General features: G+C 40.7%; 1 protein-coding gene and 2 long non-coding RNA genes across 4 annotated transcripts in view; 1 reads left to right on the top strand and 2 right to left on the bottom strand.

Moving 5' to 3' along the window:
* Positions 1–8010: 8010 nt before the first annotated feature.
* LOC113071650 (CD209 antigen-like protein C) overlaps positions 8011–22720 on the bottom strand; it is a 291989-nt gene continuing 277279 nt past the window's right edge. The window contains exons 2-5 of one of the 2 annotated variants that reach the window (XM_026244957.1): positions 21619–21967; positions 12062–12212; positions 8292–8404; positions 8011–8183 (exon numbers count right to left, since the gene is read on the bottom strand). In XM_026244957.1, the coding sequence (XP_026100742.1) occupies positions 8054–8183; positions 8292–8404; positions 12062–12212; positions 21619–21967 (743 nt within the window). In that variant the 3' untranslated portion in view covers positions 8011–8053. Of the gene's footprint in view, positions 8184–8291; positions 8405–12061; positions 12213–21618; positions 21968–22449; positions 22576–22720 lie in introns of those variants that run through there. The other variant, XR_003280184.1, reaches the window with a different exon arrangement.
* Positions 13884–18362, bottom strand: LOC113071664 (uncharacterized). The gene is made up of 2 exons (XR_003280201.1): positions 17964–18362; positions 13884–15019 (listed from the first exon to the last, which is right to left on the bottom strand). It is a non-coding gene; the product is annotated as an uncharacterized LOC113071664 (long non-coding RNA).
* Positions 20192–20836, top strand: LOC113071662 (uncharacterized). The gene is made up of 2 exons (XR_003280199.1): positions 20192–20246; positions 20375–20836. It is a non-coding gene; the product is annotated as an uncharacterized LOC113071662 (long non-coding RNA).

Below are 22720 nucleotides of genomic sequence, written 5' to 3'. Positions count from 1 at the left end.
CTTTCCACCCCTAGTTGCTATATTAAAAGCTGTAGAAAATGACCTAGCTTAATTCACAAATAAACCATAAAGAAAAATACAACTGATTCGTTTCTGGGCCAACAAAATACAAAAATGAAGAATGTATAATACTAAAAATCCCCAAACCATAAACTAATTATGAAAAAAAAAAATATGGAAAACATTTGTCAGTTGCACAAAATAAATCGAACTCTTAAAAAGAAAAGAAAATAAACTTCTTGATGTAAAGTATATTAAATAAATAATAAATAAATAAAATAAATAAAGCATCCTCACACTAACTATGATGGCAATACAGTAGCAAAACTCGAGGGTAGGGATATAACGGTATGAAAATGTCTTATCACGATAATAGTGACCAACATGACCACGGTTATCAGTATTATCACGGTATTGTTGTGCTGGAGATGTTAAAAAAGTACATACACATAAATCACTTAACCAAGTTTTATATTTAAAAATTAACAAACAACATAGAAAATGACTTTTTGTTTGCATAATCACTAAAACAATAACATTACCAATGATGTCCGGACCCATATGGAAAAGATATAGATACATTTTACTAAATGTTTATATCTTTTATCTGAAATTTGTAAGTAATATATATAACAGTCAAACAAGACACAAAATCCTTAGTAAAATTGTGTAACATGAGATTTAACCACATACTACATTTGGTTGCACAGCCTTTGGCCAAAATATTCATGTTCAAGAACATCTTGTAGTCAGTAAGTTAACGTTAATGTGCTTTCAGTATTTCTCTAACGTTACCGTCTGTTAATAGGAAACACCGGACCCTTTCTGGTTGGTTGTAGGCTATAGAGGCACCTGTCAGGTAGGACTGGGCTAACGTTATATGAAAGAAATTAATATCACAAGAATCATAAAGACATATCACATTATCTGCTCACCTCTATTAAATCACTTAACCTATCAATAACCTAATCTGCAATTTTCAGATTATATTCCTTTGGATATTTCAAATCTAATTTAATATGTGCTTGAAATTATCAATTTAGACAACAGAATTGTGTATCCCAATATATTAAAAATGGGTCTTGAATTTCATTTTGATTGGCGATAATAAAACTTAAATATAACTTGCCTAACCCTGCAGATTTCTAATATTAGAAGTGTTTTTTGTCAGAATAATGATGTTAAATGTTAGCTTAATAACAGTTTCTGTCTGCCAGTCATTTATTGATTGCTAAGCCAAACAATGATTTTTATTTATTTGATCATTTAAGAACACATGGAGAGGAAGTTTGCAGTGGTGCGGTGGAGTGAAGGGGAGGATTTTGGGAAGCTAAGTGACATAAAAACTGATGCCATAAGGGGGTATGATGATTCCAAGATGGACGAGGATGGGAATCCCTTTGCCACCTACTCAGCCGTAATTGAATGGCGCCATGGGAGGAAACAACGAGGAGGCTGGCCTCACTACAGAGGCACTGTCATTTTTGTTAGTGGTAAGTTAAGAGTTACTAACTTACTCTAATTCACACAAAAACAAGTACTATGTGGTTTTGACACTATAAGTGCCACAATCAGTATGTCATCTAACAACTATGTCAAAAATGAACTAAAAATGTAACTAAGTTAAAAATGAGATGAGATAATAATACTTTGACAGTTGAAACCAGGTTGAATAAAGCTTTTTGAATAGTTGTTAATGCCAGGTGTCATGTATACCTTATGCATAACCCCCTGAATATTTGCGTAGAGTATACATAGGGTATGCAAGTATACAAGTATATGAGCAATGCATACAGAGCATGCATGCAGTGCTAGCGCTTATTTTGGAGTACACAACACATCACTAACTTCACGTATAACTTCACGTTTTAGTGTAACAAGAGGGTGATCTGGTGTAATCAGCTGTTTGAGTCTAACTCTGGTCTATTTGCTTTTGTTTTCTAGCTACTCGTTTTGAGACAGTCCGTAAACTGAACTCACTGCTGAAGGAAGAAGAACCTACAGAGCTGACAAAGAGGGCCTCAGTGGCCCCCCTAAAATATGGGGACGATTCAGATTGCTCAACTGATATTGAAACTCAGTCTCAGCAAGCAAAGGTGACGTTAATTTAATTTTAGCTCCTATGCAATGACCAAATTTCCCAGTGGTACAATGTGCATAGAATGTGTAAGGAGTTGGTAGGTTTGAAAAAAGGTTTGAGCTGTTAAACTGGCAAATGGAGGTTTAAAAAATAATTCAATAAAAGGGTGTCCTTAATTGTGGTCAATGTGTATTATAGAAAAACATTTATTTCATAATTATATTTCCCCCCATTTTAAATTCTTATTATCCAATGAAAGGATACATTTTTGTGAATTTTTCAAACAAAACATCAAAAGGATTAACAATGCAGATTAATTTTCACAGCCTTATTTGATCATATTTGCCAAGGGTGCCAATAGTAGTTGGCATGACTGTAGGTAAGCTTGAAGCAAAAGTGACCTTGCGCCTGTCGTCTCCGGTATTCAAATTATAGTCTTACATCGCAGTCCGAAGTGCCACAGCCCGCAGAATAATTTTATTCCAAAATCCATTACACAGTGATGTGAAGCTTGCAAACTAATGCAAAGGTCATCTTTCTACAAGTCAACCTACGGCGGAGTTCTTGTTCTTATGACAGATCAGGGAGATAACTCGCTGACTCTGTCAGATTTATGCCTAACTGCTTTGACAAATAAGGCATAAAGCATTCACCCAACGATCTGGAGTCCATTGAGGAACTTTTCTTTAATCGTTCTGAGTTCGAAATGACCATCAACGACGTCTCCCTGGTGACTTGCGTAATCCACCCGACTACAGCTCAGCAAAATGAAGATTGGGAAGATGATCTTGTGTTGATTGAAATGGATGGTGAAGGTGGCGTGGATGGTGAGGGTGCTCCTGTCGCTGGTGCTGAAGGTGGTGTGGATGGTGAGGGTGCTCCTGTCGCTGGTGCTGAAGGTGGCGTGGATGGTGAGGGTGCTCCTGTCGCTGGTGCTGAAGGTGGCGTGGATGGTGAGGGTGCTCCTGTCGCTGGTGCTGAAGGTGGCGTGGATGGTGAGGGTGCTCCTGTCGCTGGTGCTGAAGGTGGTGTGGATGGTGAGGGTGCTCCTGTCGCTGGTGCTGAAGGTGGCGTGGATGGTGAGGGTGCTCCTGTCGCTGGTGCTGAAGGTGGCGTGGATGGTGAGGGTGCTGGTGGTGGTGCTGAAGGTGGTGTGGATGGTGAGGGTGCTCCTGTCGCTGGTGCTGAAGGTGGCGTGGATGGTGAGGGTGCTCCTGTCGCTGGTGCTGAAGGTGGCGTGGATGGTGAGGGTGCTCCTGTCGCTGGTGCTGAAGGTGGCGTGGATGGTGAGGGTGCTGGTGGTGGTGCTGAAGGTGGTGTGGATGGTGAGGGTGCTCCTGTCACTGGTGCTGAAGGTGGTGTGGATGGTGAGGGTGCTCCTGTCGCTGGTGCTGAAGGTGGCGTGGATGGTGAGGGTGCTCCTGTCGCTGGTGCTGAAGGTGGCGTGGATGGTGAGGGTGCTGGTGGTGGTGCTGAAGGTGGCGTGGATGTTGAGGGTGCTCCTGTCGCTGGTGCTGAAGGTGGTGTGGATGGTGAGGGTGCTCCTGTCGCTGGTGCTGAAGGTGGCGTGGATGGTGAGGGTGCTCCTGTCGCTGGTGCTCAAGGTGGTGTGGATGGTGAGGGTGCTCCTGTCGCTGGTGCTGAAGGTGGTGTGGATGGTGAAGTTGCTGGTGGCTGTGATGAAGGTGGCGTGGCTGTCCACCCACACATTTTAACATTTCAGTGTAATTTTAAGATTACAAGAAGGTTAGTCTTTTAGAACAAGGAACAACAAACTGCTTTAAACATACAGCATACCCTAACCCTAGCCCTAAACACCAACCCTAATCTAAGCAACTCCAAAAGTTGGCGACTGAATAATGCCAGACTGCATCCACAGGTTCAGTTCAGCAGAAGACGTGTGCAGTGGTGGTGTAAGGACTATGCTGCATGTGTTTGTCTCTGTTAGCTTCACTGTGTGGCTCACTCGATGTAGGATCTCTAGGATTGACTGGAAATCCAAGAGGAGGAATCTCTGAAAGTCCAGAAGCACAAATCAGTATGTCCTCAAGGTGAAGCTCTGGACATTCTCCCCCTAGGAAATATCATTTACAGTTAGTGACAAAATGCATTCTTACAAGTGTGAAATACAAAAAAATTTGTAATCAATTACATCTAACATTATGTCCTCTTGCAGTTTAATGTTCTTCTCCTTGCTTGTATATTTGTGTAATATCTGTATATCTATTTACCCCTCGGATGAAGCATCTTATCTTGCACAGGTAAAGGTCCTTGAAGTATGGTGCAAAGATACACAGCTAGAAATTAATGTGGCAATGACAAATGAGCTACTTTTTTTTTACAAAAAACACGACATAATAACAGAGCCAGTTTTACTTAATGGTCAAGAAGCTGAAACTGTGGAAACTTTTAAATATCTAGGTACGGTTCTTGATAACCACCTGAGTTTTACTGATAATACAGAATTGATCTTTAAGAAATGCTCACAGCGTCTCTGTCTGTCTGTTGAAACTGTCTGGGGGTCAGTGCTCAGATTATCGAGCTTGTGTATATCACACACACTGAAAGTGTTTTAACTCTCCATCTCTCTGCTTGGTTTGACCATTTAAATTGTAAGCTTAAGAAAAAGCTCAACAGGAGAGTGTCAATGGCTAGTAAAATAGTAGGAAAACCACTGTCTCAAATATACATTGACAGAACGAGGAAGAAAGCAAGGAAAATCACTGTAGATTGTACTCACCCCGTCTCTAGCGAGTTTGAGATGCACTTCAGAGTGCCTCTGGCTAAAAGTACTTACATAAAAACAGCAGCTCATTTATTTATTGTTGGTTTGTTTGTTTTTTTTATATCTAGGTATATTATTCATAATATGATATTTTGCGTTGCATCTTTCTTTATTTTATTTTTTATTTTGAGTCGTCTAGGAATATTTTTTCATTATGCTTGAGACATTGTTTGTATGTTTATCTGTCCTGTACTTTGCGACGAGCCAAAGAAAAATTTCCACCCCGGAGGACAATAAAGATTTATTCTATCTAAGCATACAAATGTGTCCTTGCTCTTGACAAACAATCACAGATGATCACCACTTTGGTTTTAATGAGGGGGGAAAAACCTATATGAGGGTGAATAAGAACCCGGAACCACGACAACTGAAACACAATGAATAAAAAAAGTACACAAGTGTTACAGTTGCGTCAATATTTGCAAAGCCCTTTTCCATTTTCTCTCTGCATTTTTCAGGTTGTAATTTTCTTTTGGTTTTGTTGTCATCAAGAACACTAGTTTCTCTCCTGGAGTGGACTGTTGTGCTCCTCATCTGTGTTTGTGTGGTCAGTATTTATGCAGAAAGGAACTTGATCTTCAACAACGCTTGGTGTGGTAAACAAGGTTCAAGTGAATATATTATATCACAATAACTCCTTCCCTTCCCTCAGATATTCCTCAAAAACACAATGACCATTAATAAACATGTTACATGTTACGTTACATCAGAAGTTCAGACGGATGAACAGTTTTTAGCAGCGACTGCATCTGATGCTCTTCCTTCAGTCCATTATTCACTCACTTTAATGAGGCTGGACTTTAAAGGAACTGTCCGTCATTTTGGGGTAAAATCTGGGCTTGCTGTGTAAGCAATTTTTGCTTTCACTAGCATAAAACAAACTGTCATAAAGATGTTATAAATAAATAACATGTATATTGTTTCATATAGTGATAATGAATTACTCTCCTTATATTTGGTGATGCACCGATCATACTGATGCTAGAAAGTGTTTATAAAGAAGAATATTTGTTAGATCATATCCTGATTTCTACAGTCAGACTGTTGTTCATATTCTCAGTCAAACATTAGAAGCTGTTTATGCAACTTTCCATTTATATTCATCTTCACGTGGTTCAGGAAATAAACCAGTTTTTGAAAACAAGTAAATCATGTTTATTATCATACTGTAATTACAAAAAAGCTGCAAGAGTCACATTTCAAATCAAACTTTACTGATGTACTGAGTAATACTCCTAAAATCATGATCATTTTGGTTAACAATATTGGATCAATGCTGTTTTTATGAATATTTCTATTATATCAGTGAATTACTGATTTTATTTCAGTCTGTAGAAACATCGCTGTTGTTTAAACATCGCTGTTTGATCTAAAAATTCAAAACAAAATGATTTTAAAAAGTTTTATGAAAATTGTAATATTACAATGTTTTTTTCTATTTATTTTTAGTTGTTTTTACAGAATAACCTAAGTAATGTGTCATTAAAAAAAAAGTTAAATTACCGACATACAGTATTGTTCAAAATAATAGCAGTACAATGTGACTAACCAGAATAATCAAGGTTTTTCGTATATTTTTTTATTGTTACGTGGCAAACAAGTTACCAGTAGGTTCAGTAGATTGTCAGAAAACAAATGAGACCCAGCATTCATGATATGCACGCTCTTAAGGCTGTGCAATTGGGCAATTAGTTGAATTAGTTGAAAGGGGTGTGTTCAAAAAAATAGCAGTGTGGCATTCAATCACTGAGGTCATCAATTTTGTGAAGAAACAGGTGTGAATCAGGTGGCCCCTATTTAAGGATGAAGCCAACACTTGTTGAACATGCATTTGAAAGCTGAGGAAAATGGGTCGTTCAAGACATTGTTCAGAAGAACAGCGTACTTTGATTAAAAAGTTGATTAGAGAGGGGAAAACCTATAAAGAGGTGCAAAAAATGATAGGCTGTTCAGCTAAAATGATCTCCAATGCCTTAAAATGGAGAGCAAAACCAGAGAGACGTGGAAGAAAACGGAAGACAACCATCAAAATGGATAGAAGAATAACCAGAATGGCAAAGGCTCAGCCAATGATCACCTCCAGGATGATCAAAGACAGTCTGGAGTTACCTGTAAGTACTGTGACAGTTAGAAGACGTCTGTGTGAAGCTAATCTATTTTCAAGAATCCCCCGCAAAGTCCCTCTGTTAAAAAAAAGGCATGTGCAGAAGAGGTTACAATTTGCCAAAGAACACATCAACTGGCCTAAAGAGAAATGGAGGAACATTTTGTGGACTGATGAGAGTAAAATTGTTCTTTTTGGGTCCAAGGGCCACAGGCAGTTTGTGAGACGACCCCCAAACTCTGAATTCAAGCCACAGTACACAGTGAAGACAGTGAAGCATGGAGGTGCAAGCATCATGATATGGGCATGTTTCTCCTACTATGGTGTTGGGCCTATTTATCGCATACCAGGGATCATGGATCAGTTTGCATATGTTAAAATACTTGAAGAGGTCATGTTGCCCTATGCTGAAGAGGACATGCCCTTGAAATGGTTGTTTCAACAAGACAATGACCCAAAACACACTAGTAAACGGGCAAAGTCTTGGTTCCAAACCAACAAAATTAATGTTATGAAGTGGCCAGCCCAATCTCCAGACCTTAATCCAATTGAGAACTTGTGGGGTGATATCAAAAATGCTGTTTCTGAAGCAAAACCAAGAAATGTGAATGAATTGTGGAATGTTGTTAAAGAATCATGGAGTGGAATAACAGCTGAGAGGTGCCACAAGTTGGTTGACTCCATGCCACACAGATGTCAAGCAGTTTTAAAAAACTGTGGTCATACAACTAAATATTAGTTTAGTGATTCACAGGATTGCAAAAAAAATGTTTGTACAAAATAGTTTTGAGTTTGTACAGTCAAAGGTAGACACTGCTATTTTTTTGAACACACCCCTTTCAACAAATTCAACTAATTGCCCAATTGCACAGCCTTAAGAGCGTGCATATCATGAATGCTGGGTCTCATTTGTTTTCTGACAATCTACTGAACCTACTGGTAACTTGTTTGCCACGTAGCAATAAAAAATATACTAAAAACCTTGATTATTCTGGTTAGTCACATTGTACTGCTATTATTTTGAACAAAACTGTATTTGTTTGTTCATAATGCATATATGTACATTTTTATTATAATGTATCATTTATTTAAGGATACTCTTCTCACAGATCCATTTAACACTACTATCACATTGAGTATCAAACCATCCTGATGAATGAGTGTTAGCACAGTCTTCGTTTCCCTGATTGTTTGGTTCTCCAGACTTCCAGAACCTGCATCAACAGATCAGTGTTAGATCAGAGCTGCTTTCTGTGTGATATGATACTGACTGAGACAATCATTTATTAGATAATAATCAGTTCAGTTCAGTCATTTCTCACCCAGAGGTGATGTTGCTGTTGCTGCCATCAACCCATTTCCATCTGTCCTCCTCTTCAACATCAGTCAAACCAATCCAGAAATGATCAGAACCACAAATATTCTTCACAAAATCCTGAGAAGAGAAACAATAACATGATTTATAACACGAGCACAGACTGATTTCAGCACATTCTCTATAATTTAAAAACGAAACACCGCGATCACACACACACAGACACATGATCACACACACACACATCGCCGATACCGATACCAATACCAATACAATACTTTTTACTAAAAACAAAACAAAAAAAAACTTTTGTGTAGGGGAGAGCAGTAGGTCTATGTAATTATTTCTGAGGTGGATGAATGATCAATTATTTAGCCAATATTTTGTATTCATGTATTGAAGTCCACAAAATTCTTAGTTATTAGGCACTGTAGAATTAATTCTTTACAACCTATAAAAAAAAAAGAAAAGAAAATGAATCCTCCCCTTACTCCAAGCAATTGAAATAAAGTGCACACAATTATTACTGAAGATTACATTCCCTGAGCCCCCCTTCTGGACTTCAATGTGCTATCAGCTTCGCTCACTCTGTTCGCTGCTCCTCGGCGCGTTGTGTCAGTGAGTCACGTGACGACACAAAGACGAATCAAAGGAGAGTAAGGAGTAGCACAGTGGGCCAGGATGTATAAGCAGCGTTTGCTCAGGATTGTAGAGGTAGAAGACACGAGCAAAGTATAATGAACGTAGATGAGAGATATTTAAATTAAAATATCGATTCAATTACAGTTGTATCGATCTGATACCAATACCAGTGATTTCATCAATACTATCGATATTTAGATCAATCCGCCCACCCCTAGCACACACACTCTCTCTCTCTCACACACACACACACACTCTCTCTCTCTCTCTCTCTCTCTCTCTCTCACACACACACACACACACACACACACACTCTCTCTCTCTCTCTCACACACACACACACTCTCTCTCTCTCTCTCTCTCACTCACACACACACACACACACACACTCTCTCTCTCTCTCTCTCACACACACACACTCTCTCTCTCTCTCTCTCTCACTCACACACACACACACACACACTCTCTCTCTCTCACACACACACACACTCTCTCTCTCTGTCTCACACATTTAAAATTCTTTATTTGGATTAAAAGATAAGCATATATCATGGCTTAATCCAAATTTGACAGAAAGATGTACAACAGCAACCAATATCTCAGTCCATTTTGCACATTAAGGGTAAAGGTGGCACCTGCGCCTCCATATGTAGAGGCTATCTCGTCAGTTTTTTGGCCTTGTTCTTATGTAGTCCACAGATCTGCAGGCCTCTTACACACAACTTGTGCACATGGCCTAAACTACCAAAAATGAGGGCAATAACTTTACAAGAGTAGCCAAAGTTATTAAAAACATTGTACCATGGTTGGTATTTCAACAGTTTTGAAGCATAGCAGGTGTCCATGTAGGCATCAAAAGTGCAACCGATTTCTATTATTTTAACAGCTTTGGTGTGTTCATTAATTACAATTATATCCGGTGTATTTGGTAAGTGATTTATGGCGGTTTCCAATGTAACGCACTGTTCATGTGGGAGGGGGAACCAGTCTGTCTTGATCTTTTCGTTACAGTGAATTGTGGTATGGCTGACATTGTCTCTGAGCTCCTTCGCTGAGAGTGCAACGATACGGTCGTGGCGTGCGATGTACAGTCCTTTATAGGCAGCGCAGCCGTTAAGGATGTGCGCGATCGTCTCTCTTTGCCAGCTGTGATGTTGCAGGCAGATCGGCTCATGTGCAGATGGAAACCAGGTTGCTAAGTTGGACTTTGTTGGTAGTACCTGAAGACGAGCTTTAATTGTGAATCTGTAGATGTCATCTTGTAGGGCTGTGTTTTTCAAAACTGTGTGTGATAGGTTCTGGTCAGCACAGGGCAGGCAGGCCAGTTGTCCTTGTAGGCGTAGGCCTGTCCAGTGTTGTATCATATGCAAGTGAAAGTGGTCGATTATTGTCCTTCTGATGTTTTGAGTATCAAGAAGTTGAATGTTGTCATCAGTTGTAATGGTTGCCTCTGCCGTGATGGTTGGATCCGTGCAGATGTTCTCATTGGCTTCCACCGACTGTCCTGCTGTTTTCCTCCAGCGCAGTTGGATGTTTGCATGGTTACAGAGGTCATTCAGGTCCAGCCAGTCCGAGCGCACACCGAAGCCTGGTGTGTTGGTGTCCAATTTTCCACTGGGTTTTCTTCTGAACCCAAGGAAGCTGGCGTCATCTAATATACAAAGAGGGACCTTGCGTTTCCCTAGATGTAGTAAAAGTGAGGCTCGGGCAAGCTCACGCACGGCTGCGTCATCATTATTTAGCATCCTTAACAGGTTGCTTATTCTGGCGGCAGTATACACCCACTCTATGTGAGGGACGCCCAGCCCTCCCTCTCTGGACCTGTGGAACAGCACGTCTCTTGTCGAGTGTGTATTTAGTCCTATCCAGCGTCTTACCAAGCTTACAGTCTTATTATTCAGCTCGTTTAATATGCATTTAGGAATATGTATGTTTGCGAAGAGATGCTGTATTTTGGAAAGGGCAATCTCTCTTATGGCCTGTAGCTTCATTGCAACAGGGAGGGGGGATGAGTCCACCATGTCCAGTCTTGTGCAGTATTCACTGCTAAGTTCGTGTATTTGCTCTTCCCATTCACCCGCGATGTTAAACCGGTGTCCGAGATAGCAGTAAGTTTCATGGCACGCATACACTTTAATTTCATTGCCCAAGATGGAAAAGGAGGGTGGCTTGTCTTTCTTGGCTTGATACCACCTGTTACCTCCACTGCGTCTCTCGTAAAACACAGCACACTTGGTGTTTTTCACCTCTAGTCCGGACCACCGCATGAATTTATCAGTATGAGAGAGCATGGTTTTAATCACTTTCTCATCCCTGGATGACACCTGAACATCGTCTGCATAGGCCTGGACAGGGTTTGGCGATCTGATATGCGAGGAGGAGCAGAGGCACAGCCATTTGAGCCACTGGTTAAGGGCTAGGATAAAGTTTACTGCGCTCCATGGGCAGCCTGTCTTGATGCCAGTTCTTAGTTGGATTGGTCTAGTCAGTTGGTCTCCACAGATCACCTGGATAAAGGAGTTTCTGTAGATATCCTTAATTATGTTGATATACGGTGTAGGTATGTTAATTTCATCTAAAGATTTAATCATAACGCTGTGTGGCAATGAGCCGAATGCATCACAGAAGTCTAGAAAAACTGCATAAAACTTGGTGGATTCATGCTTAAAATCATCGATTGCTGTTTTCAGGCAGAAAACATGCTCGTTCGTGCCTTGACGATTGATATAAGCTTTTTGTTTTTCCGACAGTATGTTCATTTCGCAGAGCCATGGCAGGATGCGGTTCAAAATGCATTTCATAAGAACTTTATAGATAGTAGGGAGTAAAGATATGTCTCTCCATGTTGCTGGGTTGTCAGGTATATTATCTTTTTTCGGAATTCTGTGAATAAGAGCTCCTTTCCACGAATCTGGTCTCTCTCTCACACACACACACACACACACACACACACACTCTCTCTCTCTCTCTCTCTCACTCACACACACACACACACACACACACACACTCTCTCTCTCACACACACACACACACACACACACACTCTCTCTCTCTGTCTCACACACACACACACTCTCTCACACACACACACACACACACACACACACACACACACACACACACTCAGCCACTCACTTGTTCTTCTCTGTTGTTGATGATGATCAGATCTGCTCCTCTCTCTCTACAGTATCTTCTGCTCTCATTCCAGTTCTTCTTCTCAGAGGAAAAGAAGTAAAGAGTTGATTGATGGCACTTCAATCCATCTATAAACACAGATGAGACATCCCTAGTGAAATAGAAATACACTAAAATGCATTTGAAATACATTTATGTCATGATAAGTATACTACAAATACATTTACATATTTATGTACTTAATAAAAATACACTGCACTTGTACTTTTGGTGTATTAAACTGGTAAAATTAAAGTCTGCTAAACTACTACTAACTTTGTACTGAATGCATTTGAATTATGCAGAAGTAGTGCTGAAGTGTAACTAAAGATACACTGAAGTTTATTTGATTGTGTTAAAGTGGGACTATAGCAATTATACTTCAGCTACACTTGAAATATCTTGCATTTAAAAACTTATACAGTATTGTTCAAAATAATAGCAGTACAATGTGACTAACCAGAATAATCAAGGTTTTTAGTATATTTTTTATTGCTATGTGGCAAACAAGTTACCAGTAGGTTCAGTAGATTCTCAGAAAACAAACAAGACCCAGCATTCATGATATGCACGCTCTTAAGGCTGTGCAATTGGGCAATTAGTTGAAAGGGGTGTGTTCAAAAAAATAGCAGTGTCTACCTTTGACTGTACAAACTCAAAACTATTTTGTACAAACATTTTTTTTTTCTGGGATTTAGCAATCCTGTGAATCACTAAACTAATATTTAGTTGTATGACCACAGTTTTTTAAAACTGCTTGACATCTGTGTGGCATGGAGTCAACCAACTTTGTGGCACCTCTCAGCTGTTATTCCACTCCATGATTCTTTAACAACATTCCACAATTCATTCACATTTCTTGGTTTTGCTTCAGAAACAGCATTTTTGATATCACCCCACAAGTTCTCAATTGGATTAAGGTCTGGAGATTGGGCTGGCCACTCCATAACATTAATTTTGTTGGTTTGGAACTGTGATGGCCTGTTGGTCAGGACTGTTTCCTTGTGTATGGTATGTTCTCTGTTGCAGGGGGCGTGGCTATCATTTGTCAGCGAGATTGGGGACACCTGGGCCCAGGTGTTTCACGCCTTTATAAACCTGCCACTCTCTTTGTGAAGGGAGAGCCCTTCTCTCCTGTGCACTGGTTGTTTTGTTCATGCAACACGCAACAGTATACGATCCATTCATTCAAACATGCACCTCATTCTACTGACTTTACTGATTCTCACACGTCACTGTTGTATTATGTTATGTTAGTTGTTGTATTGGTGTTTTTGTTCAGTTAATAAATTTCATTTTTGTGGGTTAAAACTGCGTCCTTTTAGTTTTGTCATGGCTTTAGAGCCAGGTCATGACAAGTGGGGGCTCGTCCGTTGGTTTTGATCCGTTATATCGCTTAATTGTTATTTTATTAAGTTATGGAGTAGGTGTTGTATTGTTTTTGGTTTTGTTTTGCGAGGTCGGGTCAGAATATTGTGTATAGTGTGTCGTCATACTGTACATCAGCTGATGTTGAGGATTCATTATTGCTTCGATCAGGTGTTGGAATCCTGAGGCGGCAAAGTGGCTTTGTTTGAAGCGGACGCAGTTGAAACTTTGTGTGCGGTGAGTTTGGTTTTTTTACTCTCTCTCTCTCTCTCTCTCTCTCTCTCTCTCCTTCTCTCTCTTTTTTTTTCGACTTTGGTGCGCAACAATTCAGGTAAATAAGTGTATGACTGTTACTGAGTTATTCATGGGCTGCAATCGGTGTCCCTGTTAGGTGTAGTGGCGTTGCTCTTTTGGATTTTTTTTTTTTTTTTTGGGCTGGGTTTTGTAGTGTTGTGGTGAAGGCGGTTAGAGCAATTGTCTCGGGCGCACATCCGTGGTCTGGGGCGAGTCGCCAGGTTCTGGTTGCTTGTCCTGTCCATCGGGCGTTGGTGCTTAAATGCCCACCGCCGGTAACTGCATGAAGAGAAAGGTTTTAGTTTAGGTAGGTAGCTTTTGGGGGCTGAGTTAGTTAGGGGGACATCCTTTGCATTTAGATCTTGGCCATTGTGTGTTTTGAGTTATATACTTGCTGAGCTGTTTTTGCGCATTTTGATAATGTCGATTGTGGAGGAATTTATTGCTTGTCCGTCGGAAAAGGCGTTTGAGCAATGTACAAAAGAGCAGTTGCTGCAGTTAGCAGACTACTATCAAGTTGAGGTTAGTAGTAGTTCTAAAAAAGAAAAAATAAAAGGCAGTGTAAAGAGTAAATTGGTTGAACAGAAAATTTTGGTGGAAGAAAAATTGACTGATTCGTCTTTTGCGCCTGTATCAATGGAGGGATTGAGTTTTGCAGAGAGGAAAGAACTTTTTATGTTGCAAATCGAATATGATAAATATAAAGTGAACGCCACAATCGAGAAAGATTTGGCTGTGGAAAAGTTGCGTCAGCAAACTGAGCAAACGCGCTTGGATTTGGAACATCAACTCGAGGTGATTCGCGAGGGTAAAAGTACATCTCGACCTGGAGTGCATTTGGAGTTAGCTTCAGATCCTCAGCAGCTTAGCTCTGATTTTGATGTGTTGGGAAATTTGCGACTGGTGCCGAAGTTTTCGGAGAGTGATCCAGATTCTTTTTTTCTGCTATTTGAAAGGGTTGCAGATGCACGTAACTGGCCGGCAGCAGCTCGTGCTTTGATGCTTCAATGCGTGTTAACTGGTAAAGCTCAAGAGGCCTATTCAGCAGTAACTGCGGCAGATAGTCAAGATTATGCAAGGGTGAAAGCTGCCGTGTTGAAGGCTTATGAACGCGTTCCAGAATATTACAGACAAAGATTTAGATCTTGGAAAAAAGGTCCGAAGCAGAGCCATCTAGAATTTGTGCGGGATTTAACCACTTGCTTTTCACGATGGTGTGCGTCTGCTGAGGTCACTGATTTTGAGAGTTTATGGGAACTCGTTATATTGGAACAGTTTAAAGACTCAGTTCCCGAACGTGTTGCCATATATATCAGTGAGCAAAAGGCAAAAACTGTGGCCGAAGCAGCTGCGCTGGCTGATGATTTTGTGTTGATACATAAACATGCATTTGTTGAACACAGGGTTCCAACGAATTATATAGGGACTGGGATGAGTACAATGCTTGATGTTTCGTCTAGTACAAATAGAGTTTTTCAGTCCGACGGGGGTGGTGGTTCACGTGAAGCGGATAAACGTTGCAACTATTGTCATAAACGCGGTCATTGGGAGGCTGACTGCTACATGCTTAAGGCTCATAAGACAAAATTTGTTCCAGGTTCTCAGGTAAAAGGCGCGGGCTTGGCTGTGCCTGGAAACCTGACAACCGGAGATTCGGGTTACCCTGTAGACAGCTCGTGTTCAGCTGCTATGAAGTCTTATTTGCCGTTTGTGAGAAGGGGTTATGTGAATCTGGTTGGCAGTGAGGTAAAAGTGCCGGTGAATATTTTGAGGGACACGGGAGCATTTGATTCATTTATTCAGGCAGGCGTGTTACCTTTATCCAAAGAGTCTGAAATTGGCAGTTTTATTCCAGTTCGTGGAATGGGCTTGAATGTTTTGTCTGTACCATTACATAGAGTGGTTATTGATTGTGATTTGTTTCAGGGCGAAGCTGCGCTTGCTGTGCGCCCAGCGCTGCCAATTAAGGGAGTCTCTTTGATTCTCGGTAACAAATTGGCGGGTACTCGGGTTTGGCCTGATGTTATTCCGCCCATCATTGCCGAGTTGGCGCCGCAGTTGAGGCAAGATCCTGATGAATGCCAACGGGATTTTCCTGAGGCATTTGCAGCCTGCGCTGTAACCCGCGCTAGGGCGCGTGCCAACACTGAGCATGAATCTGTTTTTCACACTGGTAAAGGTTTAAAAAAGTTGTCATTGCCTTTGGCCGATTTCCCTGTATCTCTGTCCCATAGTGAGTTGGTGGCGGAGCAGCAATTAGATTCTTCACTGACAGCATTGTATGATCAGGTCAGGCCTGACGGGGAGGTCGAGGACAGCGCCTGTGGATATTTTCTGCAGAATTCTCTGTTGGTGAGAAAATGGACTTCGCACAGGGGTAATGTGGTTGGGGACTCTATCTTCCAGCTTGTTCTACCAGCTAAGCTTAGGCAGTCAGTGTTAAAAATTGCACACAATGAGTCGGGACACTCTGGTGTAAAGAAGACATATGATCGTTTGTTGAGACATTTTTTTTGGCCTTGTTTAAAAAGAGATGTTTCCTTATATATTAAAACGTGTCATACGTGTCAGCTGACAGCCAAGCCTAATCAAGTTTTGAAATCTGCCCCACTGTATCCCATTCCTGCTGTTAGTCAGCCATTCGAGCATTTGATTATCGACTGTGTTGGCCCTTTACCGCGATCAAAGTCTGGCGCTGTCTATTTATTAACGGTGATGTGTCAGAGCACCCGCTATCCAGTCGCATATCCGTTGCGCACTATTTCAGCCAGGTCAGTAGTTCGTGCTCTTTCTAATAATAATAATAATAATGCATTTTATTTCATGGCGCCTTTCAGAACACCCAAGGTCACCTTACAAGCAATATACAGGTCACTGCATAAGACAAAACAAACAAGAAACAAACAGCATATACATATAAAGTGGATTTAAGTCTTAATAAAAAAAATTATAAAAAAGCCTGTATAAAAAGATATGTCTTAAGACGCTTTGTAAAAGTCAACAAGCAATCGCTATTGCGAACATCGAGGTTCGAGGCTTTCTCAGGTTATTTCAATTTTTGGTATTCCAAAAATAGTTCAATCTGACCGAGGGTCAAACTTCTGTTCTCATGTGTTTGCGCAAGTTTTAAAACAACTTTGAGTTCAACACAATCAAGCCTCGGCCTATTATGCACAGAGTCAGGGGGCGTTGGAACGCTTTCATCAGTCATTGAAATCACTTCTCCGTTCATACTGCACTGAGTTGGGTAGGGATTGGGAAGAAGGGTTACCATGGTTAATGTTGTCGGCCAGAGAGGTAACGCAAGAAAGCCTTGGGTTTAGCCCAAATAAACTTGTATTTTCCCACACTGTTCGTGGTCCATTGGCTGCACTGGCCGACCATTGGAGGGAGACAGAGCCTCCTAAGAATTTAATTGACTTTGTGAATGGTTTTCGCCATCGTCTGTATACTGCAGGAAATCTGGCTAAAGAGAAGTTGACTTCAACACAGGTGAAAATGAAGTCCTGGTATGATAGGAATACAGAGCGGAGAGTTTTTAATCCAGGTGACCAGGTGCTTGCTTTGTTCCCTATTATCCAGTCGCCATTCCAAGCCAAATTTGCAGGACCTTATATGGTGGTGAAACAAGTGACGGAGCAAAATTATGTGATTGCTACACCGGATCGCAGGAAGAGCACACAACTTTGTCATGTGAATTTGTTAAAACCCTATTATTCCCGCATGCCCCAGCCGTCACTGTGTTGCGCCCCATCAAGTGTGGAAGGTTCTAGGTCAGAGGGTGTGTCTGAGATCACGTTGAGGGATTAATTAGGTGGTCCCTGTTCCTGCAATCGTATTGCCTGGATGTCCGTTACATTAAGGGGACTGACAACGTGGTGGCAGACGCGTTGTCTAGAGCTCCACAGGTTTAATCTACGGGCTTAAGGTTCCCCTCCTGTTTTTTTTTTTTTTTTTTTTTTTTCCCAAATTCCCAATTTGCTTCCTAGGTGCACGGATTGCTGAGCTAAGGAAGTGGTAAAGGGGGTGGTGAACTGTGGAACCGGACTGATTATGGTCAAGTAAGAGGTTTGTTGTTTTTATGTAGCTTTGTTTAATAATCATGTTCATATAGTTTTTTTTTTTTTTTTTTATTATTTTCTTTATCGAGTTATGAATTGTGTTACTAGTCATATGTTGATGACGGGATTACCTTTGGGACCCCGTTCTTATGGGGGGGGGTGTGATGGCCTGTTGGTCAGGACTGTTTCCTTGTGTATGGTATGTTCTCTGTTGCAGGGGGCGTGGCTATCATTTGTCAGCGAGATTGGGGACACCTGGGCCCAGGTGTTTCACGCCTTTATAAACCTGCCACTCTCTTTGTGAAGGGAGAGCCCTTCTCTCCCGTGCACTGGTTGTTTTGTTCATGCAACACGCAACAGTATACGATCCATTCATTCAAACATGCACCTCATTCTACTGACTTTACTGATTCTCACACGTCACTGTTGTATTATGTTATGTTAGTTGTTGTATTGGTGTTTTTGTTCAGTTAATAAATTTCATTTTTGTGGGTTAAAACTGCGTCCTTTTAGTTTTGTCATGGCTTTAGAGCCAGGTCATGACAGGAACCAAGACTTTGCCCGTTTACTAGTGTGTTTTGGGTCATTGTCTTGTTGAAACAACCATTTCAAGGGCATGTCCTCTTCAGCATAGGGCAACATGACCTCTTCAAGTATTTTAACATATGCAAACTGATCCATGATCCCTGGTATGCGATAAATAGGCCCAACACCATAGTAGGAGAAACATGCCCATATCATGATGCTTGCACCTCCATGCTTCACTGTCTTCACTGTGTACTGTGGCTTGAATTCAGAGTTTGGGGGTCGTCTCACAAACTGCCTGTGGCCCTTGGACCCAAAAAGAACAATTTTACTCTCATCAGTCCACAAAATGTTCCTCCATTTCTCTTTAGGCCAGTTGATGTGTTCTTTGGCAAATTGTAACCTCTTCTGCACATGCCTTTTTTTTAACAGAGGGACTTTGCGGGGGATTCTTGAAAATAGATTAGCTTCACACAGACGTCTTCTAACTGTCACAGTACTTACAGGTAACTCCAGACTGTCTTTGATCATCCTGGAGGTGATCATTGGCTGAGCCTTTGCCATTCTGGTTATTCTTCTATCCATTTTGATGGTTGTCTTCCGTTTTCTTCCACGTCTCTCTGGTTTTGCTCTCCATTTTAAGGCATTGGAGATCATTTTAGCTGAACAGCCTATCATTTTTTGCACCTCTTTATAGGTTTTCCCCTCTCTAATCAACTTTTTAATCAAAGTACGCTGTTCTTCTGAACAATGTCTTGAACGACCCATTTTCCTCAGCTTTCAAATGCATGTTCAACAAGTGTTGGCTTCATCCTTAAATAGGGGCCACCTGATTCACACCTGTTTCTTCACAAAATTGATGACCTCAGTGATTGAATGCCACACTGCTATTTTTTTGAACACACCCCTTTCAACTAATTCAACTAATTGCCCAATTGCACAGCCTTAAGAGCGTGCATATCATGAATGCTGGGTCTCATTTGTTTTCTGACAATCTACTGAACCTACTGGTAACTTGTTTGCCACGTAGCAATAAAAAAATATACGAAAAACCTTGATTATTCTGGTTAGTCACATTGTACTGCTATTATTTTGAACAATACTGTAAAAAAAGGAAGAGGGAGAGGAAGAGAGAGAGGAAGAGAGAGAGTGCGGATGAGAGGGGGAATCCAGAAAGTACCAGGTGAAGGAAGAGGAAGAGGGAGAGGAAGAGAGAGAGTGCGGATGAGAGGGAGAATCCAGAGAGTACCAGGTGAAGGAAGAGGAAGAGGGAGAGGACGAGGAAGACCTGGAGGAGGGGTAGGACATGCACAAAGAAGAAAACCAAATCTGTGTAAGAAATTCGTACAATTGTGGACCATGTTATAAACCACGGACTAACACTGAGGGAGGCTGGATTGAGAGTACAGCCTAACCTAAGCAGGTACAAGGTGGCATCAATAGTTCGGACATTTCCTCAAGAGCACAGGTGAGAAACTTCTCTTCAGTCAACAGAATCCATTGCTTACTGCATGTACTATATCAACACTACTGTATATGTACTCTAAAATGATACATACAGGAATATATACAGTACCAAAATATACAGTAAGCTGTGTATTTTGTTTGGCCAACATAGGATTGAACGTCGTGAACACCAAGGAGGGAGGAGCCCCATATTCACACAGGAGCATGAGAGAGAGAGATCATAAACCTCGTTTTGGCCAATAATGCAGTCAGATTTCGAGAAATTCAAGTCCATATTGTCAATGATCACCTAATTTTCAATAATGTCCAACAGGTCTCTCTGTCAACAATAGCCCTTATCCTTAAAAAACATCGTCTGATGAAACGACTGTATAAAGTGCCATTTGAAAGAAATTCAGACGGTGAAAGTCCTGCGGCGTGAATCTGTGGTGGTACGTTTTGTTCACTGACTGTAGTATTGTGTACTGCACACATAACCTTTTACTGTACATGTAATTTTACTGTATAGCAGACCTACAGTATACTGATCTACACAATGTGATCTTTTGCTGTATTTCAGAGAGTTTTGCAAATGGATGCGGAGGAAGTCCCGCATGAGTTTATTTACATTGAGGCTGGATTTAACCTGACAACAGTACGAAGAAGGGGAAGAAACATCGGTCACGGGGCTATTGTCAATGTACCAGGGCAACGTGGGGGGAACATTACCCTTAGTGCTGCCATTACACAGAATGGGGTCCTCCACCGCCGTGCCAACTTGGGTCCTTACAACACTGAACTCATTCTTACATTTTTAGACCGATTACACAATATCATCACAGCAGCAAACCAAAGGAACCAGATGCAATACATTGCTATCACATGCTTCCTCCAAGCTATGTGATCAAATTGAACCAGCATCCATACAAGGGTGGATTCGTCACTCGAGAAGATTCTTCCCACGTTGCCTTGCAAATGAAAATATAGCCTGTGATGTTGACGAGGCCCTGTGGCCAGATCCAGCTTGGCGGAGGTGTTTAGTGTTTTTCTTTTTTTCTGTACTGAACTGGATATGTAATTTGTTACAGTATTACTGTAAGCTCAGAGTACAATGGTATGTTCAGTAATACTGTAATATATGAAAACTGGAAAATGTTTTGTTGAAATGTTCAGTATTGACTGACTTGAGTACATGAAAATAAATTAATATTTTCACCAGTCTGCACAATTGGTGTCATGTGGTGTTGGTGAATTTATTTTTACACTTTGTGTTAAGTGCTAAAAGTGTTTTAGGTTGAGCACAGGAGTGTTTAACTGATTCAAACAGAGTCAGACCATATGATGGTTGTGTTTATGACAACAAAATAAGGTTTTTAAGACATTGTATAGAAGTGTTGTGCTACTTTGGTGTAGTGTTGTGTGAAGGGGTTTGAAAAACCGAGCCCTGTTTTCAAAATTGTGCTTCAACAATTTGAAAAAAACCTGTGAATATCTGATTTTAAATTAGTAGTTTGAACAAGTTGGTGTGTAGTTTTGAGATTGTGCTTACAGTTGTGAGAAAATGGTGACTTTTGTTTCATGAATTGTGTTAGCAATCAAAAACCATAAAGAAGAAATTCTTATGCTCAATTAAATGAATATTGACTTATAAAGTTAATTTAAAATATGGCTTAAATTATTATTTATACTCCGCTGACATCTCTATCAATAATCATTATAAACATAAAGAGTTAAAGAAAGGTCAAGTACAGGCATTAGCTACACAACAGATCCAGGACAGTCTGCTTTAAATCAAGTTAAGACTAAAGAAACTTACCCACAAACTTCTGAAGATCATTTCTTTCTGATTTCAACTGCTCTCTCTCTTCTGTGAGGCTCCTATTGTTGGTTAGCAGCTGTTCTCTCTCTTGAGTGAGGTTGGTGATCTTAGTTAGTAGCTGTTGTCTCTCTTCTGTGAGGTTCGTATTGTTGGTTAGTAGCTGTTCTCTCTCTTGAGTGATGTTGGTGATCTTAGTTAGTAGCTGGTCTCTCTCTTCTGTGATGTTGGTGAACTTAGTCAGTTGTCTCTCTTGAATGAAGATGAAACACAGCACTATGACTGCAGTCATCAGAAGAACACACATCAGCCCCAAACACACACCAGCTGCTCTGGAGATCGTCACACCATCACTTCCTGAAGAGGATAGATATGATGTTAGTCTCTTCACTTCCTCATATCATACGACTCACATCTTCTGAAACATGTGAACTGTAGACTAACTTTAACGCTTGTCAGACGTTTATTAGTGTGGTTTTTGTTCTTGTGTTTTGGAAGTAAATGCAGAGGAACAGTTCACTCAAAAATGGTTTCCTGATTATTTACTCATCCGAGTTTCACTGTATGTCCTGTATTTTATACATTTTTGGTTTTGGAGGAAAACGTGAACAAGTCTCAAAATAAACCTTTTCTAAAGGTCAAAAATCCATATTTGGGAAGCTTTAAACTAATCCACATGACCCTGGTTGATAATTAAGTGTCTTCTCTAGCAAAACAATCAGTCACTTTCAGGACAAAAATAAAGCATTAACCACCATCAACAAATGGAGCATGTCAGATCATACTGGAGGACCTGGAAGAGAGAGAATAATCAGAAAATGTCCTTTAATCTCAGTTACCTGTGTGTCGAGGTGTTCGGGGTTCTTCTGTGTTGAAGTCTTCTGTGTGTCAAGGTGTTCGGGGTTCTTCTGTGTTGAAGTCTTCTGTGCGTCGAGGTGTTCGGGGTTCTTCTGTGTTGAAGTCTTCTGTCTCTTTCTTATGTTTCATGTCTCTTACAGTCTCTGCACTGACGTAGATATCAACAGTCCTTTCTATTCGGTCTTCTGAGTCCATTATTGAATCTTTATCCATGCTATATGACTCAATTCTTCTGGCGTTGAAATCTGTGAT

Source organism: Carassius auratus, unplaced genomic scaffold (assembly GCF_003368295.1).
Source record: "Carassius auratus strain Wakin unplaced genomic scaffold, ASM336829v1 scaf_tig00007763, whole genome shotgun sequence".
Lineage (NCBI taxonomy): Eukaryota > Metazoa > Chordata > Actinopteri > Cypriniformes > Cyprinidae > Carassius > Carassius auratus.
This window is presented reverse-complemented; position numbering and strand designations above follow the sequence as displayed.